Here is a 12,055-nt window from a genome sequence, read left to right as displayed (position 1 = left end):
AAAATAATAGCATAGAACTTAAAGAGTCTATGTAGAACCATTTTAAAAATCTAGAACCATTAGAACTGCTTAATGTTAATGTAACGCATGGTGTGTGTTCAATGCTAATTACACTAGTCAAGTGCAGACAGCTGGATGACGCCACTTAACCGCTATGTAGAATAACTAGAGTAAAGCTGAAACAGTCAAACTACAAATTACTGACATTGACCAATTTACTACATAATCATTGCAATCAGATGTGTTCAAGTAGGCGAGCTCTCTGTACAAAGCAAGCTGGTGCAGATTTTGGAGTGGAGGAAAGTTTGTTCCACTTGACAGGGAAAGTCTGTGAAAACATGCTGCAGGAATCTAATCAGCACTTACATTTACATGCATCTGTATTTTATATAGGGCAGCGTGAAGGCACATTGAGTAGTAGGGCTGTGAATCTTTGGGTTGACAGCAAATCGATTCAGTTCACGATTCATTGGTTTTTGATCCGATTCAGAATTGACTGTTGGAAAATTCAGAACGATTCAATTTGAGTTGATTCACTTAAGAACGATTCGATTCGGCAGTTCAATTCAGTAACTTTTTCAAGTGTATTATTCACAGTATTTAACTTCAAATGTATCTTGAGCAAAAAAAGAATGACAAACTACTTTATGTTTTACTACTTACTAGTAAACTATGTTACTATATATACTCCTGAACATATAGGCAAGAAGGAATAAAAAGTGCAATTAAAAAACTGTCAGGAATTCAACCAAGAGGTCCTCACTGCAGCCTGTAGCACAATGACGTATTGGATTAGCTCCACTACATACTGGATGTTGTAACATGCTTGCGCAGATGGCAGACAGTATGTCACTAAGTAGCTCATCTATAGTTATGGTTATGGTTAGGGTTAGAACATTCAGTATGTAAGGAACGTAATGCAATACGTCATTGTGCTATAGGCTGCAGTGTGGAAACACTCAATTCAACTGTCAGGAATTCACAAAAGTGCATTTAAAATAGCTCGCTATAGGGGCACATATCCATGTATGTAAACCAGGCAACGGATGCAGTTATAGCTTGAGCTCAAGTGGAGTTTTTGGGAAGAATCAGACTAAACAGGTTAAGCAGATTAGACCTCACCATATCTGAACTTGAGCTAGCAACTGCCGCATTTGCTCTCTCTCTGTCTTAATACCATGGTGACTGCGCAAATGGTTGCTGAGATTCGCCGTATTCCCGAATGTATAGTGTCTGCAAACTCAGACTGACTTGTTCAGTTTTCCATCTATTTTGTGAATACCAAAGTGTTGATTTCTTATTAGCTGGCACCATGCAGATTTTCGGCTCTCCTTTAGCCTCCATGGTAGCCCACACAACTCTCTCAGATGCTGCTTTAGCTAATAAACTGGCTGGAGTCTGAAAGTGACCGGTTTGCTAAAATAACCTACAGTAATAATTCGTTTAAATATGGTAACCTACATAAAATAATGGTGATGCATTAGATTTTTAGCATTTTAAATCGATGATTGACCAGAACTAACAACTGTTGAATCAAATATCATACTTCAAGATCGATGCATATGGATCGGCAGGATGAGAAATCGATGTATCGAGAAAACGAGTGACTCGTAACACCCCTAGTGGGTAGCATTCCCACCTCACAACCTACACTATCTTAGGTTACTGTCTGTGTGGAGTGTATGTTCTCCCTGTATGCGCATTGGTTTCCTCCAGGTTCTCTGTTTTTCTCCCACAACACCAAAAACATGTCAGTAGGTGGATTGGTAACTTTAAATTGTCCCGGTTGTGAATGAGTGTATGACCGTGTGTGTGTGTGTGTGTGTGCACAATGTCTGTGATGGTCTGGCATTAACATCAAGGGTGAATTTCACCTCATGCCCAGTGTTTCCAGGATTGGCTCCAGATCCACAGTGAGCCTGACTGAGATGAAGCCCTTACTGAAGATAAATGAAAGAATGCATTGTATAATTGTGTAAATATAATAGCTCTGTTGTTAAAAAAGCAAATTCATTTCATTTACATATTTAAACTAATTATTTATATAATTATCTAATCATTTCTTTAGCCCTGGCCATGTGTTCTGTATACTGGGCTGATTTTTGTGACTTCTACATAAAACTTGGCAAAGGTTTGTTTACCTTTTCCATTTCTGGCCAAAGAATGGAATGGTTTTAATCAGAAATTTGTTGCATGTAAACACCTTATTCAGAAAATCCACTGAAAGGAGATATATATGCACATGCTCAGTCTGCAAGGAATTGTGAGTGCTAATAGATGCTTAGCTGTAGGCTGGGTATTTAGGAATGGCAACTCAGGCATATTTACAACAACCATGTATACAGGAATATTCCAATGCCTGTACGCATATAAACATCATATTCAGAATAGAGCTACAACCCGAATATAGACCTTAAATGGAATTTGATGTGCATGTAATCATGAGAACTTTTGGTGCATGCATTTCTTATAAATAAAGTATCTCCCTCATGTTTCATGTCAACCTCCAAATGTCAAAGTCGTCCAAAACACTCCCATTGAGCGTGTTTATGGATCTGTAGATTATCATAATTTCTCTCTCATAGGAAAGCTCAAGATCACAATTAGCTAAGTAACTAAATGATGTGGACGTCATCCTGTGACACACATTTAAGGCTAATTAGTTGATTAATTGTGTTTAGAAAGCTTAATTGAATTACTCTACTCTGAAGTACCCTGGTGATAAGATGATGCAGGTATGTTGCCTATTTTCCCCAATCACTGTTTGTTGCATGGTTATGGTGTGCTGTGAAATAGGAAAAAGGACATTGACTGAAATTCTTGGCTATATTAGGAGCATAATAGTGACCTCTGGTCTCCTGCACTCATCTCAATGAGCGAGACATGGATTTCAAAATTGACTTTAAGTGCTTTTAAACTCATATGTAAGATGAATAGGTTTCTGTTGCTATAACAAATAGCAGCAGAGATTGAATTACAACTGTATCTTACCCGCTCCACCTAAAAATAACAGGGGAACAGAGGGAAAGAGAGAATGAGAGAGAGAGAGAAATGCATCTCGACAGTGCATTGAATAATATGAGGTTGTTTTTATTTATGAATGTAATTAATGTCTATCTGCAGTATTTGCACGCTTGTCATGCTGTGTGTGCTGTGTGCACATTATGAAAGGAAGAGGCTCTTATAATTATCTTTACATGTACAGATAAAAATCCCTGGGCCGTAATGATCAGTAATTATAAATATTTTTCTGAGTTTCTCCGGTTGCAGCCGTATTCATTGTGTGCTATGGAAGGCAGGTTGTGTAGCTTAATTATGACATTGTACATGACTAAATGCAAGCGTCTGCATGAGCTCCAGCCAAACACTTCCACTGGCATAATCATGCTCGGACCTGACTCTAAAGAGCTCATTACAGTTAGCTTTCTAAAGAGCGTTTTATCAAACACAGTTACCTAATAAGCATCTTTGGTGGTGCAAATTGGCCAAAATGGTAATGAGTCTGATTAGGCCACGCTTCAATTATGACAGCTTGCTCCTAAAGAAGTCCCATCCCCCAAGCATGGCATCACCCTAAAAGCAGGAGGAAGCGAGAGAGAGAGAAAGAGAGAGCTTGGGAATTCTGCTCAAAGCCATTGCGTGTTCATACACCCTCACATACACACACACACACACACAGCAAAAAAAAAAAAGGAAAGGAAAACCACTCCACCACCTCTGTGCTTCCTTTCAGCTGCGCAGTAATGAATAGAGAATTGTGCAAGCGGCAGTCCAATTTACGCACTGGGAAATTGGACGGACAGAGTGCGGGCGCACCGCTGTTTGCTTAAAATCGGCCAAGGCTAGCCAGATTAATAGCTCCCAAAAAGGTCAGCTTCTCTGTTCCATTGGCCATGATCACAGTGTCTGAAATTAAACAGTGCGCTGTAACAGAGCTTCCTCTCTGGGGGTTTACTGTTGATCACTCTTGCTAATAACACACCTATTAGACGCCTGCACGGACCGCACATAATTATCATCAGGCTTGAAGAAGACAGCTCGTAAAGGCTGACACAAGATGTAAATCTTTAATCATGTGGATATACAATTAAAGTCTAAACCACATGTCTGGGTGTCGTTGTCCCCCCCCCCGAATTAATGTTGGTTTTAACGTATATGTTAAAACTTAATGTTGGTTTTAACGAATAATTTACACACTAGATGATTTCCTTCCTATTATGTAATTAGCACATTTTAGTCTGTTTCCTGTATATTGCTCACCTGTTATTAGCGATAATGAGCAAGGACACAGCTTTAGTGTCAAGGCTGCCTTAATAAGGCCATATCCATTGACCACACAATTCCTCCAGCTTGGGCTGTTGCGTTTTAGCCGAGTAACTTCTGACGACGTGTGTAATCTAAGATTTGCCAGGCGTACTGTAAAGGTAGCCTCACAGACAGTGGTAAATTAAACAAAGGGCTTTTGTCGAGAGCCAGCAAGTGGAATTCGAGCAGAGGTCCTCAGACATCCTCTAATGAAACAAGCACTAATTACGCCAGTTGCATCTTACAGAGCAAGCGAGTGAGCAAGTCATTGCTTGTTGCATCTAATTTAAAGGTTTTTTTTTTTTTTTTTTGGTCAGAGTCTTGAGATGGAGTCCTAATGAACTGTTGCAGTGATCAGCCTGTATGTGATGCAAACATGTTGAAACACCAAGAAGCCTTTGTATTGAAGACTTTCATCCAAATTGTATAAATTTGTGTATTTCTTACATTCCTTCTATATTGCATATGGGATGTGAGCCTGATAGGAAATTCAAATGAAACTATTACATGAATAACAAGGATAGTGCAACAATTCATTTAAATAGTGCCTATTAATTATTTGTAAACTTGTCTACATGATCTCTCAATATGTTCTACCCCAAAACTGTGGCAGGGTATTACATATGGAAGTAATACAAGTGACAATTTTGTATTTCCCACAGAGATAAGTTTGTCTGTGTGCTTGTGTTATTTATTGTTGTGTCACCGTGCTTGCAGGCAGCCTGGAGAAGCATGAAGAGCACGGAGGAGCTGCAGTCTAAAGCTAAACTGGAGATGATTCATCTTCTGCAGTCCCCTCTCTCTAATGCTGCCTCTCACTCTGTCTCTCTCTCACTACAATTCTGTCCCTGTTTTTTTTTTTCTTCTCACTCTAACTCTTTCCATAATTCTGTCATTTTTACTGGACTTAAATTTCTTTTGATATTTTCTCCTTTATTCTCTCATTTGGGCCTCTGCCACAAATCACCCAATCATTGTGTACCGTGCATTTTTTTATGATCACTCCAAGCACCACATTACTTTTACACCACTCTCACATTGTGTGTTAGAATGACAGGAACGTGTATAAATATTGTCACTTAAAGGACATTTAGTACAGTGTATATTTTCAGATCCTGTTATCCATGTAACAAATCTCTTTGATGTCTCATTTGAGAGATTTTAAATGCTTTAAAGGTTTTTAAAGGAAGACATCCCTGCCTTATGACAGTAAGAGCTTTGTAATTTGTTAGACTTGTTAAATAGCTACCGCTGAATTTGCTCTTTTGTTAGAGTGTAGTGCGCTTCACAAAAACTCATTAGAACAGGACGCTAGAGTATTGTTCAAAATCCCTGTGTGCATACTGCAAGGGATTTCAGCTTTTCATCATTTCTCCCTCTGTTCTGGTGCTAGTTATCACCCACGTCCTATATATGTAGGACCTTACATGAACATTCATGCAATTATCCAATCAGGCAATCATATAGAGGCAGCACAATGCATTAAATCATGCAGATATAGGTCAAGAGATTCAGTTAATGTTCACATTAAAAATCAGAATTGGGAAAAATAGTGACATTGATCATGGCATGGCTTTTGGTGGCAGATGGCTGGTTTGAGTATTTCATGAACTGATGATGATCTGGGACGCTCAACAGTCTCTAGAGTTTACACAGAACATGCTGAAAACAAAAAACATAAAACGAGTGGCAGTTGTGCAGGTGCTCCTGAGAGGTCAGAGTAGATGGCCACATTTATTTGAGCGGCCAGGAGCTGTTTACAACCATAATGAGCAGAAAACCATCTCAGAAGGCTCAACACTTTGAATCTCTATGTATATGGCCTTGATCATATGATATGATATATGATTTTATGCACTGCACTGCTGCAACATGACTGGCTGATCGGATAATTGCAAGTGCGCGCATGTATGTGTGTGTGTGTGTATGTATATATATATATATATATATATATATATATATATATATATATATATATATATATATATATATATATATATATATATATAATTTTATGTTATGTATTTACTTTTTTTAATGGGAGGTGAACTTGAAGGATGAGGAATAAATATATTATGTACTGGATGTACAAATAATTCCAAGGGTAATAACAGCGCAGGAGGGCATACCACACAGTTTATGAAGTATATAGTTTATTATAGTGTTTAGTCCACTCAAAGAAATAGTAAGCTCATCCTCAGATTGAGGAAAATATATGTTCTCCATTCAGTGCACATTATATTTGAGATAAATCTTTACATGCATCTCAAATGGATTGCTGTGGGAATACCACATGTCCCACAGCAGTAAGCAGGCATTGAGCATAGCTTAATAAAGCTATGGTTTAGGAACACACATTAAAATGCTACAACTACTACATAATCACGAATCAACAGCAGTCATCAGCAAATTGCTTAACGTGTTGCTGTAATTTTCTCATAATCTGAAAGGGTGTGATTAGTCGAAGTAAAAGTATTGAATCCTGTGACTGTTTTGGAGTGGAGTTTTAACTGATGATGTTAATGATGGGGCTTCCTGGCATGGCTGTCATGTTGATGCCGGTTCATTGTCTTAAGCTTTTCTTAGCCATTTGCTCACAGGCCTGACAGGCAGCCATAGAACATATCCTTTTGACTAAATCCTTGTACATTAACACAGCATTATAACACAGCACCTGTTAATTACTGGTGTATATTTGTGTGTGTGTGTGTGTGTGTGTGTGTGTGTGTATGTGCGCTGTTTGGGCAGGTTGCTGATAAGGTGGTGGGTGGGGACACCACTTATCTCAATGATGCTGTATAAAAAGCTCTGCTGCGTCCTGGTACTGACGCACCAGTTCTGGATTCAACACTGTAATTTAGCAGCAGGGGTTTTTCTATGTAATTTAGTCTAAGATATTCAGGGGCATTACTGGGTGATTCTGCATCTGTCCATTATGGCAATACATACAGAAGGCAGTATTGTGTGTTAGATTGGGAGTACAACATCTTTTAAATCATTATGTTTGATTCATGTATGTAGGTATGTATGTACAGTATTTAAGATTTATACATAGGGCTGGGGATTCAACAAGAGAATTTCATAAACACATGCTTCTGTTTCTTTTATGTGTGTGTGTGTGTGTGTGTGTGTGTGTGTGTGTGTGTGTGTGTGTGTGTACGTGCATGCGCACGTATGCGTGATTGTATGTGAGCCACCAGTGACATCCCATTGGTTTTTGAGTAAATGCCTCTCTGAAAATCCCATGCTGAGTCTAAGATGACAGCATATGTAACTACTTGTGTTTGCAGTTGGAGTTTGGGATTAAACTTGATGGTGGCTTATGAGCCTTGGAGGCAATGAAGAGAGAAGCTGGAAAGAGAAGAGAGTAAGGCAGTGAGAAAGTGAGAAGGAGACAGAGAGAGAGAGAGAGAGCAAGCAAGCCATAGACAGAGAGAAAGAAAAGACAAGAGAGGCATGTTTTTTCCCCCTTTTTCAGCCAGCAGTGCTCTAGGAGGCAGCAGGCAGACAGAGAGCTGTTGTAATTCATGCCATGCTGTGGGGTTTGTGTGATGAAAGCAGCGGAGCGCTGCCTGGGAGATTGCTTTGCTGCACTCCTCCAAGCAGATTTGAAACTGTCTGGGACTGCTTTAGATGAGAGTTGGATTATAGAGTGACCTGCGATGTCTGTGTCACCCCGGTCTGTGCAAGGTGCATTATACTGTGCTAACCAGGTGCTGGTGCCCAAATCCGCACTGCTCCTACGATACTAACTGTCAGCAGGGTCTGTGATATGTAGCCTGCACTCCAGGTAAGCTGCAGAGTAGGAAATGGAAAGTAATATTTTGTGTTGCTCTTGCTGTTTTTTTTTTTTCTTTCTGTTTAAGAGCAATCATTGGATCATTGATTCTGCAGAGTTTCACAAAACTGAGGCCTTTGCTGATCCTGTTCTCTCCTTATTTATCATGTTTCTGACATTGGTGTTTGTTTTGTTTGTGTTTTTTGGGGTATTTAGGCTTAAAGATGCAGTGGACCCCAGAGCATGTGCAGTGGGCAGAGCAGCACTTCGACATCTCCTCCACGACCCGCTCCCCAGCCCACAAAGCTGAGGCATATCGCGGGCACCTGCAGAGGACCTACCAGTATGCCTGGGCCAATGATGACATCTCAGCTCTCACCGCCTCCAACCTCCTGAAGAAATATGCTGAAAAGTACTCTGGGATCCTTGAGGGTCCCAGTGAGAGGGCATTGCTGTGCTCATATTCAGAGAGTGCACCAGGAATCCTGAACGGACGCAAGTCTGAAAGTGAAGTATGGCAAGAGGGCATCTACCCCATGAACTGTGCTGCAGATGTGATATCTGCAAGCAAGGCCGTAGTGCCAGCCGCTTTGCCACCAACAGACAGTGCAGCGAACATTGGCAGCTCGTCAGGGGTGGCAAGCAGCCTGAGTGAACCCAGCTACTCCAGTAGCAGTTGTGGGAGCCACACGCCTGCTGCCCTGCACTCGGGGATCCCTTCTCAGGAGTTTGCGAGTGGCTACAATGGCACTTACCTGCATTCCACATACAGTGGTGGGCAAAGCACCCCAGCCCTGCCTTCCCCACATCCCTCACCTTTGCACAGCAGTGGGCTCCTTCAGCCTCCTCCACCCCCTCCTCCCCCTCCTCCGACACTGGTGCCTAGCTATAATGCAGGTTCACCTAACCTCTCCAGTTACAGCTACCCTCCTACAGGTTATCCTCCCCAGGCTTCTGTTGCTCCAGGCTACAGCCCTGGAGGAGCCCCCCCTCCTTCAGCCTACTTGCCCTCAGGCATTGCAGCTCCCACTCCACTACCCCCCTCTACCATTCCCAGCTATTCCTACCAGTCTCACAACCATGCACCTATTGCACCAACACCTTTGAATGGCAGCTCAGCCAACTCACTGAAAAGAAAAGCTTTCTACATGACAGGACAAGGAGACATGGACTCCAGTTATGGAAATTTCAGTTACAACCAACAGCGCTCAACTCAAAGTCCTATGTACAGAATGCCAGATAGCAACCTTGCTGATTCAAGCAGAGGGAATGGATTTGACAGAAGTGCTGACACCTCGTCTTTGCCATTTAAGCCTACAAAGCAGCCAATGTCCTCAGATCAACAGCGTAAATTCAGCAGTCAGTCTGGCAGAGCCATCACCCCTCCATCCTATGGAGGATCCAAAGGTTCAATGGGGTCAGTGCGATCAGGCGAGTCTTTTGGGAAGTTCAGTTCACCTGTTATGAGTGAGCACAGTGAGGAGCACAGGCAGCACTTGCCACATTCCATTGGCACAGTTCCCTCAAGTGGCAATCCGGCCGAGGAGCAGCTGAAAAATAGTGACTCCAGCCTGGTGGAGATGGTCACCACTGAGGTCCTCCAGCAGATGCCTCCTGTGGATTGGAGTGACATTGTAGGGCTGGAGCTGGTCAAGGCCACCATTAAAGAGGAGGTTTTATGGCCCATCCTGAGGCCAGATATGTTCAGTGGCCTGGCACCGTTACCACGCAGCATCCTTTTCTTCGGACCTCAGGGTACTGGACGGACATTGCTGGCACGCTGTGTGGCCAGCCAGCTGGGTGCTGCATTCCTCCAGCTCAATGGATCAGCACTAGTTAGTAAGTGGCTGGGAGAGGGCGAGAAGGTGGTGCAGGCCTCATTTCTTGTAGCTCGCTGCCGGCAACCATCAGTAATATTTGTTAGTGATGTAGATCTCTTGCTGTCACCACAGCTAAGTGAGGAAAGCCCAGTAAATCGTATCAAGAGTGAACTTCTCCTACAACTAGATGGAGTGCTCAGCTCGACAGAGGACCATGTCTTGGTCATTTGCTCCACTAGCAAGCCTGAGGAAATAGATGAAGCTCTGCGTAGGTACTTTGTTAAGAGGTTGCTCATCCCACTCCCAGACACCTCAGCACGACACCAGCTCATCAGTCACGTGCTCTCCCAGCACAATTACTGTCTCAGTGACAAAGAGGTGGCACTGCTCGTCCAGCGGACAGAGGGATTCTCGGGGTTAGACCTGGTGCGTCTTTGCCAGGAAGCCATTGTCGGACCCTTGCACAGCATGCCTGGCACAGAACTGTCCGGAATCATACCAGGGCAGATGAGGCCGCTATCTTACCAGGACTTTGAAAATGTCTTTTGCAAAATCCAACCCAGCATATCACAGAAAGAACTGGACACATACACTGAGTGGAACAAAATGTTTGGCTGTAGTCAGTGAAATGGGGGCTTAATGGGTCATATAGGATGACTTCTCCTCCTGTAAGGAGAGGATACAATTCAGAATTCTTTGGGTGAAACATAATTTTGAAGGGTGGGTATTACTAATGACCCTTAAATAACATCTGGAATGACACTCTAAAAGATCTGAATGATGCATTGTTATGCTTAAGTCCATATAAGGCCCTTTGCACATAGTCTAACAGAAAGTCCACAATTTGGCTCAACACTGCTGAAGCTGAGCATCACTCGCTGAATGCACTGTCACTGAAATTATCACAAAGACAAACTGTGTAAATATCATTCTGCTGTTTTTGAGATTCTGTTGCTATTAAGTGCCTAAAGTGGTGCTTTATTATTTTGTATTTTGGTTGGTTTGCCTCACAATCTACATTGGTGGCATGTGCTAATATAAAAAGCTTTAACCTGAGACTAAAAACAACAAAACAACAGTATTCCTCAACTGAGTCTGATCTGTAGGCCCTTTGTGGGTATAAGTTCTTGTGGCATTTGTAATCTGGACCCTAATTCATGGACTTTGCTTTTAATTTTCTTCAAAAACTCAGGAAAGTAATTGTGATTTGTACAGTACCTCAAAAGATTGTGTCAAAGCACTACATATTGGGTTTGGATTCTGATTTGCATTAAGGTAAAAGTCTCACCTCGACTGATTAAAACATGACAAGGATATGACTATGAATGTAACCAGAATTTTCTGGACTGTTTGGGAAAATCCCCCCCCCCCCTTTCTTTTTCAAGTATTAAAGTTGAAATGAACTGAAACAGAGGGATGAACAATGAAGAATTCTGAATTGTGGCAGTCTTGAATACAGCACCCTGTCCTCATGCATAGCACAGTACTGACTCTGTAGTGCATATGTAATCAAAGGTTAATTCAAAGCCTTAGCTACAAAAGAGAAGTTGCAGGGGACCACATTATTTGCATTTTGTGAAATTAGATGTTCACATATCTGATCAATGAAGAGAAAAGACAGACTCATTGCAGGTGAACCAAAACTTTTACAAAGACCATGACATATTATATTTAAGGGATAAAACACTTTGGTTATTTGTAAGTATTGTTTTTAACCCTGTTCTGCTGCTGTGTGTCATTCCTGTAACAATCCTGAAGGATCATGTGTAACCTGTGTTCTTTTCTACCTCAGTTCATCACTGTTTTCTTTCAAAGCAAAAATTAAAGAGGCTAGCTTGATGTCCTAAACTCTCTAGGCTCACTCAACGAGAAGAAAGCCCACTTATAGAACGAGCTGCTCAAACGAATCAACAAATGCGACTGACACTGTCTGTGCAATTCTTCTTCTCACAATACATAGCGCAGCCTCCCTCCATACACATGCTCCATGGGTTTTGTGTTGCACTCAGAGGGCATGATTCTCCAGTCATTGCGTTCCCTTTTTTGGTGTTCCTGTCTCTACAGTTGGCAGCTTTTTTTCGTTACTAACAGTTCATGCTAGTCACATATTTGGGCAGTACCACTGGGGGCACTGGAGACAAGCTTGCACCTG

The 12,055-nt window shown here is 41.8% G+C and overlaps 1 protein-coding gene across 1 annotated transcript in view; it reads left to right on the top strand.

Moving 5' to 3' along the window:
• The window catches only part of fign (fidgetin), a 39,769-nt gene extending 28,547 nt beyond the window's left edge, over positions 1-11,222 (top strand). Inside the window, exon 2 of the mRNA XM_053681062.1 lies at positions 8,300-11,222. Coding sequence (XP_053537037.1) covers positions 8,308-10,530 — 2,223 coding nt within the window. The 5' untranslated portion in view covers positions 8,300-8,307 and the 3' untranslated portion in view covers positions 10,531-11,222. The remainder of the gene's footprint in view (positions 1-8,299) is intronic.
• Positions 11,223-12,055: the final 833 nt, after the last annotated feature.

Source organism: Ictalurus punctatus, chromosome 6 (assembly GCF_001660625.3).
Source record: "Ictalurus punctatus breed USDA103 chromosome 6, Coco_2.0, whole genome shotgun sequence".
NCBI classification, from domain to species: Eukaryota; Metazoa; Chordata; class Actinopteri; order Siluriformes; family Ictaluridae; genus Ictalurus; species Ictalurus punctatus.
Note: the sequence above shows the minus strand (reverse complement) of the source record. Positions and strands in the feature narration are given on the sequence as shown.